The sequence below is a fragment of the Salmo salar genome, chromosome ssa01 (assembly GCF_905237065.1).
Source record: "Salmo salar chromosome ssa01, Ssal_v3.1, whole genome shotgun sequence".
NCBI lineage: Eukaryota > Metazoa > Chordata > Actinopteri > Salmoniformes > Salmonidae > Salmo > Salmo salar.
The window spans coordinates 99,213,225-99,228,879 of NC_059442.1; the positions used below are offsets into that span (position 1 = coordinate 99,213,225).

At 43.3% G+C, this 15,655-nt stretch overlaps 1 protein-coding gene across 6 annotated transcripts in view; it reads left to right on the forward strand.

Annotated features, from left to right (window-relative positions):
- Positions 1 to 270: 270 nt before the first annotated feature.
- The window catches only part of LOC106611028 (endothelial PAS domain-containing protein 1), an 87,768-nt gene continuing 72,383 nt past the window's right edge, over positions 271 to 15,655 (forward strand). For 4 of the 6 annotated variants that reach the window (XM_014210842.2, XM_014210850.2, XM_014210859.2 and 1 more), the window contains exon 1: positions 359 to 753. In XM_014210842.2, the coding sequence (XP_014066317.2) occupies positions 728 to 753 (26 nt within the window). In that variant the 5' untranslated portion in view covers positions 359 to 727. The other 2 variants (XM_014210877.2, XM_014210868.2) reach the window with 2 other exon arrangements.

Sequence of the window (15,655 nt, forward strand, 5' to 3'; positions counted from 1 at the left end):
TTTAAAGACAGCAGAGACTAGTGTGAACTTTGAATGCCCCAACTGGCTGGCATGAATGACAGGCGTGTGTTTTTCTGTTTCCATCACCATACTAGCACATGAACAGATAAAGGATCGGTGGTTGACATACTTATCTGCACAATGCAAGGCCAATAAGTTCATCACTGACATGTACCTACACAACAGAATGTACAGGGCAAGTCGACTCAAAGGTGTAGACCTACCAGAGTGACAGTATAAAACAGCGAAAGAATCAGTGTAGGGGTTGGGTTATTTAAGGCGGTTCTACACAGCATTTTCACCAATCACTGTGGTCAGTTTGACTGAGCGACTGTCATCGGTCCAGCTGAGGGTAAGAGAGAGAGTACGGTGGAACGGGGATAGAAGTTTGAGCAGACTAAGGAAACTTTGACAGCAGACACGACATTATCCAACTTGTAAAGTATTTGTAGGCTAAAGCCTGTGTATTGTACCTTTAGTTAATCGGTGAATAAATAGGCTGTACAATCCTTGGCAGTGTTCTGAGACTGTACAGCTGCCAACTGCTTCTGAAGGACAACTTGTTTCTGAAATGGACTGTGCGTAAAGAGCAATTACATTTTTCTCAATTTGACTTTCAATATGTTTCACTGTGTGCGTCTTATGTTGCTTTAAAATTGTTGAGAAAGTGGACTGAGTCGGACTTTCGGGGAAATTCCATTTGTTACTAAACTTTGCAAAAGAAAACATGACTGCCGATAAGGACAAGAAAAGGTAATGTCGATTTTTGAAATATTTCCTGTTTGGCTTATTTATTCTTATATTAATACATTCTGTTAGAAAGTATAATGTAAAACCTACAATCAACACGTTAAAGGGTAGGACTGTTAAACTATTGTCCTCGCGATCTATGACTGACATTTCGCAGAAAATTCGCAGAACGGACACCTGCTGCGCTATAATAAAAGCGCACTGTGCGTTACGTGGTAGCCTACAGGCACTCTACTTGACCATTTTGAAGCGCTGAGGTCTAGTTCACTACAGTGCAAACTTAGTAGTCATAAACGGTGTCACGGTTTGTGGGGGTAATTTTAGATGGTGGTCAATATGTAGCATTATCCATCTTCTGCAACTCTTTTTTTTACATTAAATTAAATAGAAGAATATAATAGTAACCATCACCCATTTTTCATATTGCACTGACCATCATGGTGTAGATTCCATTATTTAAAGCCTGCATGATGAATTAGGCAAGGTCGAAAAATGCTGTTGATTGATTTAACATTGATAAAACATTTGTTTTTTTATTTAAGGACCTCACTTTTTGTTTATATTGCAGGCTATTAGCCTACGTTGTATACATAATTGATCATGATAAGGGTATTAAACATATGCTACTTGGTAAAAAAGATAAAACATGTCTTTTCACAATCACAAGAAAAATGTCAGTGCTGAAAAGATTTACCGAGGGTAAATGATCTGTTCTGGCTGTGTAATTAAATAAACATTTATGCATATTTCTTTGCATGCTGCACCTTTCTCCATCTTCAAATGAAACAGACACTGTTTCTGTGACCTCTTGTATTTTAGAGTGTGTTAAGTGTGTAGGGCTCATGAAGCTCATGAAGGGTTGGAAAAACGACATCTATTAAACAGACATAGCACACATTATCTGCTTAACAGAACGTCTCACACGCTCAACCAATAATAAATATACAGTCTATACAGTCCCTCGAGTGGTGAGCCGGTAAGGGGAGAGTTTTGTCATCTATAAGAGGGTTTCAGAAAATTCATAGAAACACAGAACACCTGTAACCTTGACTTTAATCTCAGACCTCAGAACAAAACTAAATATTAACCTTCGTGACCTCTTCATATGAAGAGAACGGACAAAAACGTTCCTTGAACCACAAAGATTACCACACACTACTATATAATGTGTATTGAGTGTTGCCTGATGGTGAGCCTGTAGTTCTGAGGTTTACAGTAGAGCCCTTCTCACAGCATACTGTACCTCGGCTTGTGGCATTGGAAACTGGATAATCATTCACCAGCGTCAGTTTCCTGCCCACAGCTCAGTGTCTTCAAAAATATATTTTAAATCTTTGAATTCTTAACTCCTTGATATCTCGTCTGGCTCCCTAGTAGAAGACAGTGGATTTTTGCGTCCCTTAGTTTTGGAGTGTTTTCTGTATTGGGTGCTCTTTCAGTAATATGGTTAGATGGAGACCCCATAGCCCCCTGAGGAGAGCACTGTGAGTCTAGTGATGAGACGAGCGCTTCTCGGTCTGCTTTCTCAAACAACACAGAGTAGGAGTTCCTGTTAGCCATAACTTATACAACACAGAGAAGGAGTTCCCGTTAGCCATAACTTATACAACACAGAGAAGGAGTTCCCGTTAGCCATAACTTATACAACACAGAGAAGGAGTTCCCGTTAGCCATAACACAGGAGACATGGTGGTCATCTTAGAGTATACTATTATTTTTTTAACCTTTTTTTAACTAGGCAAGTCAGTTAAGAACAAATTCTTATTTACAATGACGGCCTAGGAAGTGTGTGTGTGTGAAGCCTTGCCAGTTGTTGCAAGCTGAAATGTCTAGCCTTTATTGCACTGTCAATGGGGTGAATCATTGCTTCTGGCCTGGCTTGCACAGCACTGTTTATTTGAGCAGTGATATTGCATACTTAGTTTTATGGACCATGTGTTATTCTGAGAGGATCCACTTACAGGATTGTTTGATGTGTTTATTTACTTACTGTTCTCATATGCCTGTACAATAACACTTTACAAGCAGCTTGACAAATGTACTGCAAGCATCCACTTTCTTCCCTCATTCATTTATCAAGCAAAGGATCTATCTATTCAAAATGTTTATTCTCATAGCTATCATTGTGTACTGTATTATAAAGCATTCTGGCTTTCTACACCAGCCACTCTGTGCTGGTCTGTTTTGGTTTGTGGCTTTGATGAGGTTATGTCACCTTTATTATGGGGTGCTCTCTACTCTCGCTCTCTCTGTAGCCTGTTCTGTGCTGGGTCCTCTAAAAGAGCCATTGGCCTGTTAGGGAGAAGAGCCCTGCTCTGGCCAGAGCCCCTGTCAACTAATCCATTCAGCCCATTGGCCTGTTAGGGAGAAGGAAAGCCCTGCTCTGGCCAGAGCCCCTGTCAGCTAATCCATTCAGCCCATTGGCCTGTTAGGGAGAAGGAAAGCCCTGCTCTGGCCAGAGCCCCTGTCAACTCAGCCATTCAGCCCACTGGCCTGTGGGGAAAGAGCTGGCACCGTGCCCAATGCCTTGCCACAGTGCTATCCAAACATTACCCAAACACTGACTTACCCCCCTTAACATTTCTCCTTTAGGCCATGATTACCGGTTGGCCATGGGATTTAGAGACATAAACCAAATTCACACTGAGAGACAGTAGGTGGTCCCACACCTCTGTGGCTGTTTTACCTCAATTGTTCATGGATCCTTTTCAAACTAGTGGAGTGAATGGGGAATTGTAGTGGTTTAGTTCCTTCCATGAGTGTGAGGGATAGGCAGTATTGAATATGACTTGACATTGAGTAGATGGCTGACTGGCGGTGAACAGAGAAACAAGAAGAGAGCTGAGAGAGGGCCAGGCAGTGTTATATATGTTGTGCCAGGTAAGTGCCCCTAGGAGACTCAGCACTCAAATGTTTTTTTTTTATTTTACTAGGCAAGTCAGTTAAGAACAAATTATTATTTACAATGACAGCCTAGGAACAGTGGGTTAACTGCCTTGTTCAGGGGCAGAACAACAGATTTTTACCTTGTCAGCTCAGGGATTTGATCTTGCAACCTTTCAGTTACTAGTCCAACACTCTAACCACTAGGCTACCTGCTGCCCCTAATGCCTAACCCCACACACACACACACACACACACACACACACACACACACACACACACACACACACACACACACACACACACACACACACACACACACACACACACACACACACACACACACACACACACACACACACACACACACACACACACACACACACACACACACACACACACACACACACACACACACACACACACACACACACACACACACACACACACACACACACACACACACACACACACACACACACACACACACACACACACACACACACACACACACACACTTCAGGCAAAGTGCAGGCCTTATACTCTTCCAGATAGTGAGCCACTTCCCTGAGTAAGGTCTCAGTTTGGTTTCTCTTTCAGTCATTTGGGTGGCAGGTAGACTAGCAGCTAAGAGCATTGGGCCAGTAACCAAAGGTTGCTGGATTGAATCCCCAAGCCGACTTGTTGAAAAATATGTTGATGTGCCCTTGAGCAAGGACATTAATCCGGATTGCTCTTTTAAGTCACTCTGGATGAGAACATTTGCTAAATGGCTGAAATGTCAAATTTGCTGGAGCTTTCAATGGCATGCTAGTAGCACAAAAACTGCCTTTGTGTAAGACCACTGTGTGAGGTTTTGAGGGTTTTAAAGAGACAGAGAGGGAAACAGTCTTTCCCAGCTGTATGATGTCTTAAAACTGAAGTATGTCGTTTATTGTGACAAGTTCTCAGGAGGATCCATGAACGCAGGCTTCTGAACTCCCAGCCCCAACCCCTCTGGAGAAACAGCAGGGGGAGAGGCCGAATCCTTGTTATGGTTTGGGAACCTCTCTTTCCTGCTCTCTCTCTCTTTCTCTTTTTCTTTCTGTCTCTCTCTTTCCCTCCCTCTCTGTGTCTCTCACTCTCTTTGTCCCTCTGTCACTCTCTCAATTCAATTTTAATTCAATTTAAGGGCTTTATTGGCATGGGAAACATATGTTAACATTGCCAAAGCAAGTAATGCAGATAATAAACAAAAGTAAAATAAACAGTAAAAATTAATTAACAGTAAACATTACACTCACAGAAGTTCCAAAAGAATGAAGACATTTCAAATGTCATATTTTGTCTATATACAGTGTTGTAACGATGTGCAAATAGTTAATGTACGAAAGGGAAAATAAACTAAAATAAATATGGGAGGTATTTACAATGGTGTTTGTTCTTCAATGGTTGCCCTTTTCTTGTGGCAACAGGTCACAAATATTGCTGCTGTGATGGCACACTGTGGTATTTCACCCAGTAGATATTGGAGTTTAAATTATTTTTTTTAATTTTTTTTATTCTTTGTGGATCTGTGTAATCTGATGGAAATATGTGTCTCTAATATTGTCATACATTTGGCAGGAGGTTAGGAAGTGCAGCTCAGTTTCCACCTAATTTTGTGGGCATTGTGTACATAGGCAGACCTGGCTCTCAAGAGAAGACAGGCTATGGCGGCCTTTCTCAATAGCAAGGCTATGCTCACTGAGTCTATACATAGTCAAAGCTTTCCTTAAATTTGGGTCAGTCACAGTGGCCAGGTATTCTGCCACTGTGTACTCTCTGTTTAGGGCCAAATAGCATTCTATTTTCTCAGTTTTTTTGTTAATTCTTTCCAATGTGTCAAGTAATTATCTTTTTGTTTTCTCATGATTTGGTTGGGTTTAATTGTGTTGCTGTCCTGGGGCTCTGTGGGGTCTGTTTGTGTTTGTGAACAGAGCCCCAGGACCAGCTTGCTTAGGGGACTCTTCTCCAGGTTCATCTCTCTGTAGGTGATGGCTTTGTTATGAAAGGTTTGGGATTCACTTCCTTTTAGGTGGTTGTAGAATTGAACAGCTCATTTCTGGATTTTTATAATTAGCGGGTATCGGCCTAATTCTGCTCTGCATGCATATTTGGTGTTTTACATTGTACACTGAGGATATTTTTGGTGTTTGTCCATTTTGTGAATTCTTGGTTGGTGAGAGGACCCCAGACCTCACAACCATAAAAGGCAATGGGTTCTATACCTGATTCAAGTATTTTTAGCCAGATCCTAATTGGTATGGCGAATTGTATGTTCCTTTTGATGGCATAGAAGGCCCTTCTTGCCATGTCTCAGCTCATTCACAGCTTTGTGGAAGTTACCTGTGGTGCTGATATTTAGGCCGAGGTATGTATAGTTTTTTGTGTGCTCTAGGGCAACAGTGTCTCGATGGATTTTGTATTTGTGGTCCTGGCGACTGGACCTTTTTAAGAACACCATTATTTTAGTCTTACTTAGATTTACTGTCAGTGCCCAGGTCTGACAGAATCTGTGCAGAAGATCTATGTGCAGCTGTAAGCCCTCCTTGGTTGGTGACAGAAGCACCAGATCATCAGCAAACAGTCTCGCTCTCTCTCTCTCAATTCAATTTCAGGGCTTTATCTCTCTCTCTCTTCAACTCCTTCTCTGCCTCTGCAGGGTGTTGTTGTAGACCTCCTTAAGAATACTGTCCCCTGGTCCTTCCTGCTATGCAGACACCAAGCTTCCTCCTTCTTCAGCCAGCCTTACCGTAATGCCATTCCTCATGTCAGCTGGCCCCAACCCAGCCCTCAGTCCCAGGCACATTCCCAATGGTCTCCCCCATTTCACCGGCGATATTAGTATGTCTGTATATATCCACCATTGCCCCTATGTCTTTGAAGCTATGATTCATAAGGTTTCTACGTCTTGGGCCCTTATGACAGACTATTGTATAACAGATGGTAGTCAGATAGAATGGGCAACTCCTTTGTCCAGACTGCAGGCTTTATAAGGCTATGCCAGTGGAAGTTACTAAGATGTTGACAGTCTCATTAAGATGTTGAAGTGGCATGAGAAGAAAATGTGTGTTGCATCAGTTTATGAACTTGAAGAGGTAGGGGGAGTGGGGTACAGGCCCTAATCGGAATGGGCTGGGCGTAATCCCATCATGCCTTTCAGTGAGTGTATCAGATGCATCAGCCATCTCGTCCATCTACCTTCCCCTGATTGAGAACAGCTCATTGGGCTGCACTGAGCTGGGCCGGCGGCTGGATCAGAAGATCAGAGATTAGGATCAGAGATTAGGATCAGAGATTAGGATCAGAGATTAGGATCAGAGATTAGGATCAGAGATTAGGATCAGAGATTAGGATCAGAGATTAGGATCAGAGATTAGCCCGGGCCATATTGTTCGCTGTTTGTGTTTAGCAAGACGCCACTAAAGGAAGACAGACTGTATGCAAGGAAGGTATGTGTGTGTGTGTGTGTGTCCTTGTCTGTGTGTGTGTTTGCATTTCCGAAGGAGGCCTATGGTCTGGTCAAACCAACTTTATGGAAAGTACATTGTATTTTCATTAAATACAGATTTGCCTGTTTTTGGACGTACATACCTGTAACTTCCCTGTAGCGTCCCTGTAGCGTCCCTGTAACTTCCCTGTAGCGTCCCTGTAGCGTCCCTGTAGCGTCCCTGTAGCGTCCCTGTAACTTCCCTGTAGCGTCCCTGTAACTTCCCTGTTGCGTCCCTGTAGCGTCCCTGTAGCGTCCCTGTAGCGTCCCTGTAACTTCCCTGTAGCGTCCCTGTAGGGTCCCTGTAACATCGCTGTAGCGTCCCCGCAGCGTCCCAGTAGCGTTCCTGTAACATCCCCATAACATCCCTGTAGTGTCCCTGCAACGTCCCTGCAGCGTTGTAACATTCCTGTAGCGTCCCTGTAGCGTCCCTGTAGCGTCCCTGTAGCGTCCCTGTAGCGTCCCTGTAACTTCCCTGTAGTGTCCCTGTAGTGTCCCTGTAGCGTCCCTGTAACTTCCCTGTACCGTCCCTGTAGCGTCCCTGTAACTTCCCTGTAGCGTCCCTGTAGCGTCCCTGTAGCGTCCCTGTAACTTCCCTGTAGCGTCCCTGTAGCGTCCCTGTAGCGTCCCTGTAACTTCCCTGTAGCGTCCCTGTAGCGTCCCTGTAACTTCCCTGTAGCGTCCCTGTAACTTCCCTGTAGCGTCCCTGTAACTTCCCTGTAGCGTCCCTGTAGCGTCCCTGTAGCGTCCCTGTAGGGTCCCTGTAACATCGCTGTAGCGTCCCCGCAGCGTCCCTGTAGCGTTCCTGTAACATCCCCATAACATCCCTGTAGTGTCCCTGCAACGTCCCTGCAGCGTTGTAACATTCCTGTAGCATCCCTGTAGCGTCCCTGTAGCGTCCCTGTAACTTCCCTGTTGCGTTCCTGTAACTTCCCTGTTGCGTTCCTGTAGCGTCCCTGTAGCGTCCCTGTAGCGTTCCTGTAGCGTCCCTGTAGGGTCCCTGTAACATCGCTGTAGCGTCCCCGCAGCGCCCCTGTAGCGTTCCTGTAACATCCCCATAACATCCCTGTAGTGTCCCTGCAACGTCCCTGCAGCGTTGTAACATTCCTGTAGCGTCCCTGTTACGTCCCAGTAATGTCCCTGTAGTGGCTTGTATCTATCCATTTGGTTCTACTCACCTTGTTGGTCCTTCAGGGCATTTCTGGGATGGACTTTAACTTCTGTGTATCCTAAGCATTGCTCTGTTTGTTTTGACAATAACCCTCTGACAGAAGAGGAAAGAAAGATTGTGGAAAGATTAATTCCCATGTCAGAAAATGGCCACCCTCAGGGTAGGTTGGAGCATTAGGTTAGGTAGGTTTGAGCATTGTCTTTGACAAAGCCAACACCTACTTTGGCCGCCTTTCCTTCCAGTTCTCTTCTTCCAATGACTGGAACGAATTGCAAAAAATCACTGAAGCTGGAGACTCATATCTCCCTCACTAACTTTAAGCATCAGCTGTCAGAGCAGTTTACCGATCGCTGCAGCTGTACACAGCCCATCTGTAAATAGCCCACCCAACTACCTATCTCATCCACATTTTAGTTTTTCTGCTCTTTTGCACACCAGTAGTTCTACTTGCACATTCTCATCTGCAGATCTATCACTCCAGTGTTAATTGCTAAATTGTAATTACTTCACCACTATGGCCTATTTATTGCCTTACCTCCTTACTTCATTTGCACACACTTTATACAGATTTTTCTATTGTGTTATTGACTATACGTTTGTTTATTCCATGTGTAACTCTGTGTTGTTGTTTTTGTCGCACTGTTTTGCTTTATCTTGGCCAGGTCGCAGTTGTAAATGAGAACTTGTTCTCAACTGGCCTACCTGGTTAAATAAAGGTGAGAGAAAAAATAAATAAAATAAAAACAGGAAAAAGTGGAGCCTCATTATTGTAAGGTAGGCTGTCACTCAGTGGCAATGGGGACGATTTTTGATGCAGGTTTTGGTTTAAAAAAGTGGGAAGTAAACGCCAACATCCTAGTTATAGACTACAGCTTCAGGCTATAGGCTTTATGCTCTCACAAACATTCACCTTTCTGACTACCATCATGTGTTCGACCTTGACTGTGATCCTACACACCTCCCTGAAGTGTGTGTTGACCTTGGGGGTACCAAAAAGTATATGCTCTGTGATGTACATAACATTGAAAGTCACTTTTGATGTAAAAAATTTACTCTAAGGAAAGAAGGGAAACTGGCTATTGATATTGCTACTTCCAAGTGCATCTGCTGCCTAGACATTCAGCAACTGACAGTGTGTCAACCAGACTGTTCCTCATTTGGAAACTTTCCTACTGGTCCAAGACAATCTTATGACTGTAGCAACAGTGCAACATGCTTACAGGTGTAGGGTCTTCATTTGATCACCCGGTTGCAGGAGAACTTTCCTGCAACTTGTAGTGTATTTGAAGTTTAAAAAGGCTTCTGAAGTTTGTAATTTCCACTTTGAAATTTCAGACTTGATTTTCTCTCACAAAAAGTAACCAACCCCTACAAAAATGTCTGAATTATAATCCACATAATAATTCACATTTTCCTGCTGTAGCAAACTGGCTCAAATTAGGATCCTACATCTGTATATCAAACTCTTGTATCACACTAAACTCTTCACCTCAATATGTAAGACTTGTTTAGGCCTTTTTAATCCTCCTTAACAATGTGCCCGGGGCCTGGCGGCTTTGTGACCTGCCATATCTAGGAGTTTAAGTACCGTCAGCGTTAATGTCAGGTGATGTACAGAGCAGAACGTCAGTTATGCATTCTCTGCCAACGGGCCCTGAACTCATCCCCTGAACTCATCATCTGAACTCATCAGAATGCATGCTGCTTTTTCCTTTCCTGATTCGTACGGCCTGTCCTTGTTGCACACTAAAAACTTAAAGGGAAAGATGTTGAACATGCTAAAGATCTTCATCCCATGTCTACACAGTATATAGAACGATCATGCCTCAGTACATGAACCATCATTCTCTTTTTACCAGCTTCCTGCAGTTCATGTGCAGGTTTACGACAGATGCACGCTAGCAGGGAAAGTGAATCGAGAAACCATGGCTGACTAGATGGAGATCCACAGTGCTGAGCTGCAGATCTATTCAGACTAACTCATGTTACAGGAATGTGTGGGAATGGAGAACTCTGCATCGCTTCGCCAGGTGCTAAATCAGGTAAATGCTAAGCTAGGGGTGATTATGTGTAAATGAAACAGCAGATGATATCAAAGGCAGCTCTGTCATTGGACTGTTGGATCGTAATCTGGCAGAAAAAGTCCACTGTTTTCCTATATGTGTTTTCCTCGACATACTTCTCACAGTATCGTTGAACAGCAATGTGTCTTCGTAAGCCTGTTAAACAAGGTTAGGTAGGCTTCTCGTGAAATTTCAAGTGATACACAGTTGGAGCAATTAAAACAACATTAAATCAGTAAAACACTTTTCCCCCCAAAGAAAACTGTATCCAGTTAATGATGATGACTTTTAATACTGTCTGTCTGTGCATTGAACATTCTGATGACCCAGCTAGTTCCTTGGAAATTGATGTACATTTTTGGTTTCCCATTGGTTCTAGGAATGGTTTCCCACTGGTTCTGACAGGTAAAACATAATGTTTTTTAAATGTTCTGAGAACGTAAGTGTAATTTCGCCTTTTCTGGGAACATACATTTTTAGGTTGCAGGGAGGTTCTGAGAACATTTTACTATAGTTTCCTGAAAGATTTACTGGGAGATATTGTTAATGTACTGAGAACGGTCCTGGGGACCCCAAGAGGTGCACGTTTTGTATTTTGCTCTAGCACTACACAGCTGATTAAAATAGTCATAGTTTGATGATGAGTTAATTATTTGAATCAGCTGTGTAGAGCTGGGGAAAAAACCAAAACATGCACCCCTTGGGGTTCTCAGGACCGAGTTTGGGAAACACTGGGTTATTTGAAGGTTCAATTATTAAATAACATTCTGGGAACATGTTTCAATAAGACTTAATAACACTGTTAGCTTAGGTTAACTGTTTTGAACGCCAAGCATAGATAGGACACATGGAAATTAATTTGCGTAGGCATTAATCATGCAAACACATTTATTTTTTATTGTGGCGCAGAGCCAGTGAGATTCAAACCTATGATCGTCTGCTCTCTACGCATGGAATTTGACACCTGCGCCACCAGGATGGAGCTAGTGTTCCATGTTTTTTTAGCTCATACAAAGCTGTTCATTTTAGTCTATTCAAACAGACCCCATTTCAAAGGAAACAAGCACTCATTAAGATCAGGTGTGGCCAATTAGTGGGTGTGGCCAAAACACCTGAACACACTTAACAAGAGAGGATAGAGAGAGTTTTGTTGACGCTGAAAGCAAAATTAACTGTATATGTTTTTAAATAACATTCTTAGAACGTTCTGTGAACATTAATAATGTTTTCTTGTGGTTTTTATGGAAAGTTTTCTTAATGTTTTGAGAACATGACTTTGACGAGAACCATGAGGAAACCTACTGAAAAATGTCATGCTGAAATTCCCACAGAAGAACTTTGTTTCTGAACGTTCTCTGAAGGTTCTGAAAACACCATGAGGAAACAAAACATGTGCTAGCTGGGTATCCTGCATCATTCCCAGAACTTTGTATGCAAAATAACCATAGGACAACCACGTTTTCAACAAGCTCTAAGAAACATATGATTCTCAGAACGCTATGTGATATCTGGTGATATTGCTTGTGTGGTCCTAGAGAGAGAGTGTGTGCATGCGGCCCTGGTCAAGGACAGGGGTTCGATCCAGAGGATTCCAGCCAGCAGAGGACTGGGATGGCAGCAGAGGCACACACCTTATTTTCAGGAGGTTCATGCGATGCAGGACGGCCGACCTTTCAAGATGTCACAAGGCATTTTGTGACGCTGCTGTTGGTCACAGCGAATACACCTGATTGCAACTGAACAGCTGAGTCAAAAGCCTGACGTTTGTTTGTTTGTGTGCGTGTGTGTGTGTTTGTGTAGTCACAAACACACTCACTATACTCACTATTCAAAGTGGTATCTAAAAGCCTGTTATTTCTTGATATTATGTCAGTGTATTTGTTTCATTGAGGTAACATTTGGCTAACAAACATCCCAGTTATGTGTGTGTTGTGTGTGTGTGTGACATAATGATATACTGTCTGTAGCTAGTTCTCTGTAGTCCTTGATCTCTGGGTGAAAGGTTACCTTTTTGGGAAGGTTGACACCTGACACATTAATACAGATACAATAAAGATAGGATCTCTAGTTGGCAGTTGGCTTGGCCTGCTGGAATTGGCAGTTGTCCTCGAGGCCTTCTGTTTTAATCATGTGATCGAGAGGTACCATCAAGAGCCTCGTTGTTCCTTTGTCAAAACCAGATAGTTGGCATTTCAACTTGACATGTTTTGCTCTCCTGCAAAATAGTGTGATTCTTCAACAGATCTGAAAGGTTTAGCAGATGCCCTTGAACTTTGGAGAGGCTGGCAACCTGGGTCATGTTCACCAAATGGAAGCAAATGGACCAAAATGGGGACTACATGAACTTGTCCAACAACAAATGTTTGTTTTAGTTTTCTGTTGCAAAACATTTTGCTACTTTGTGCAGTAATAAGTAAGACCCTGATTTCAGATGCGGGAGGCCTCACCGTACCTTTACTATCGGTACAACCCACAGACGACACACTACAGTATAGGCCTACTATTCCACTTCCTTGAATTTTGTTTACATGACATCTAAGATTACTATTACTAGCCTGTTCTGACCCTGAACGTCAAAAACCAATCCTGTTTTTCCTGCTGCTCAAAGAGATGAAAGAGATGTGTGGTTTATTAATAGGGGTCTGTATTGACATGGTACCTCAAAAGAAAGTCATTTTAAGGCCCTGTAATCTCTGCCTTGTCCCTGCTCATACTTTCTGTCACCGGGGCTACTGTAGATAACTTTGATGTACAGATGGACTTCAGGAGACAAAGAATGAGGAAACCTCAGCCAGCGGTTTCCATGTTTCAACCTGAACAAGCTGTTGAGTTTCTCTCTTCATCTAGATGTTTTTCTTCATCTGTTATTCTCTCTTGTCAACTCACAGAAACATGCTCTTATAGACACACCAACCAGCTTGAAGGACATCTCTAGCAGTGTAGCAGCTTAGTGGTAGACTAGACTTGGTGGCCAGACCGTTGAAGCTTGATGATCACTGTCAAAACTCTCCCTTTTTTTAACCAAATAACCAGAAAACAAGCCTTTACAGCATTTTTAACATTAGTTAATTATGCCACTTGACCGCTAGAGTGAAACATGAGCCTGTTGCAGACCTGATAGACTCTGGGGATTATAAGTAGTGGCCAGTTGGCCAGCCGTGGATGTCAGGGTTGAAGTGGGGCTCACTGTCAACTTGGTTGACGTATTGACCGACTGCGGCTCAGACTGTAGACTTTATGGACTGTTGGGTAGTTGGGTTTAAGGGTCGTCTGATGATTGGGGTTTAGACCGTTTGAACTGAACTCTTCGGTGGATGGATCTCTCTGTATTGGCTACTGTCTCCTGGTTGTGAGTGGGAGGGGTCGTTGAGTACATTGGGAGACTCAGTGCCCGAACAGTGCTGGGACTCCATTGTTTCATATCCTGGATCTTCCACTGGGACTGAGCAATAACAATAGGCCAGACTATCAAACAGTGGCACCACTAGCTGCGCACACACACACACACACACACACACGCATGCAGACACATGCATGCAGACACACACACAAATGCATGCAGACACACACTCACGCACACAGACTCACACTGATAGTAGCCAGATAGTGAGTAGTGGACACTGGTTAAATCACATGACCAGGGTTAATGAGGCCAGACCTCTGGGATAATTTAACATGACACGGGTTAGTGTAAAAATACCTCAATAAGATAATGACACACAGTAGCCCTTCACTACACATTTCCATTGCCTCCAGTTGAAATCCCCTTTGAATTGTCCGAAAGAGGTCAGAGTGCATGGCCATGGCAAGCTTTCTAATTGATAGCTTGCTCCCAACCATAGATAAGAAAATGATGACTTTGGAATAAATGTTTGTCTGTTTGAGGGGGAAAAAATACAGATTGTAGGACAAGGTATGTAATGAAGCAAGATACGAGTATGCTATTGATATGTAATGAAGCAAGATAACATCATACTACTGTGAAATCCATCCAGAGGGAAGCCTGCTCCGTCATCTTCCTTTGGCTGATGGGATAGAACACAGGAAAGGACTATGTCTGCTTGCCACAGCCCATTTTTAGAACATGGCCTCCGTGACACCGTTCCATCCGAGGCGGTCTCTGTGGAAACCAGCTTAATGGTGATGTATTTTCTGACAAATAGGACAAGAGAAGGAGGAAGGAGGAGTGTAGGGGTGGGGAGAGGGGGGAGTGTTTCTGTTAATGTTGGCACATATGGGACCCTATTGTGGTGAAAGACTTGGACGTCTGAGCTCCTTACTCTGGCGTGGACCCAAGCACCATCTCTTCAGAACACCACAGTCCTGTTCACTGATAGAGGAAACAGAACAAGACCTGGTCTGGAAAACAGTAAAGGGGTGCCACCACTCTCAGTCCAAATCCACCTCAGATCAGTCTTGCCACCCTTTGAGTGATTTCCTGCCATTCATCAAAGTCCCGGCAGAACTTGAAGATAACTTTGAATTTGACCTTTGCCAAGACCAAAATAAATCTCTCAGTGAAAATGTACAGTTATGAACATAACTACTGTTCCCTGAAGGAGAGAATGAGGTATGGGGAGTTAATGACCAATAATAATTACCTGAAAACTGAAATCATGCCCAATGGGCAAATGGATAATTTCATCAATTCAGTACCGCTCTTCAGCAAGTCCAAACACCCTAACGGCACGTGGCCAAAATATGTTATGCCTGGTTTCCTCCTTCAGGGAACAGTAGTTGTATTCATAACTGTACGTTCCCTTTCAGTCGGTGACTCTGTATAACATATAATGAGGACATACAACGCTCATCACTGTCAAACCGCTCATCACTGTCAAACGCTCCCTAAATCACTTCAGCGAGCAGGCCTTTCTAATCGACCTGGCCCGGGTATCCTGGAAGGACATTGACCTCATTTCGTCAGTAGAGGATGCCTGGTTATTCTTTAAAAGTGCTTTCCTCACCATCTTAGATAAACATGCCCCATTCAAAAATGTAGAACAAGGAACAGATATAGCCCCTGGTTCACTTCAGACCTGACTGCCCTTGACCAGCACAAAAACATCCTGTGGCGTACTGCATTAGCTTCGAATAGCCCCCGCGATATGCAACTTTTCAGGGAAGTTAGGAACCAATATACACAGGCAGTTAGTTAAGCAAAGGCTAGCTTTTTCAAACAGAAATGTGCATCCTGTAGCACAAACTCCAAAAAGATCTGGGACACTGTAAAGTCCATGGAGAATAACAGCACCTCCTCCCAGCTGCCCACTGAACTGA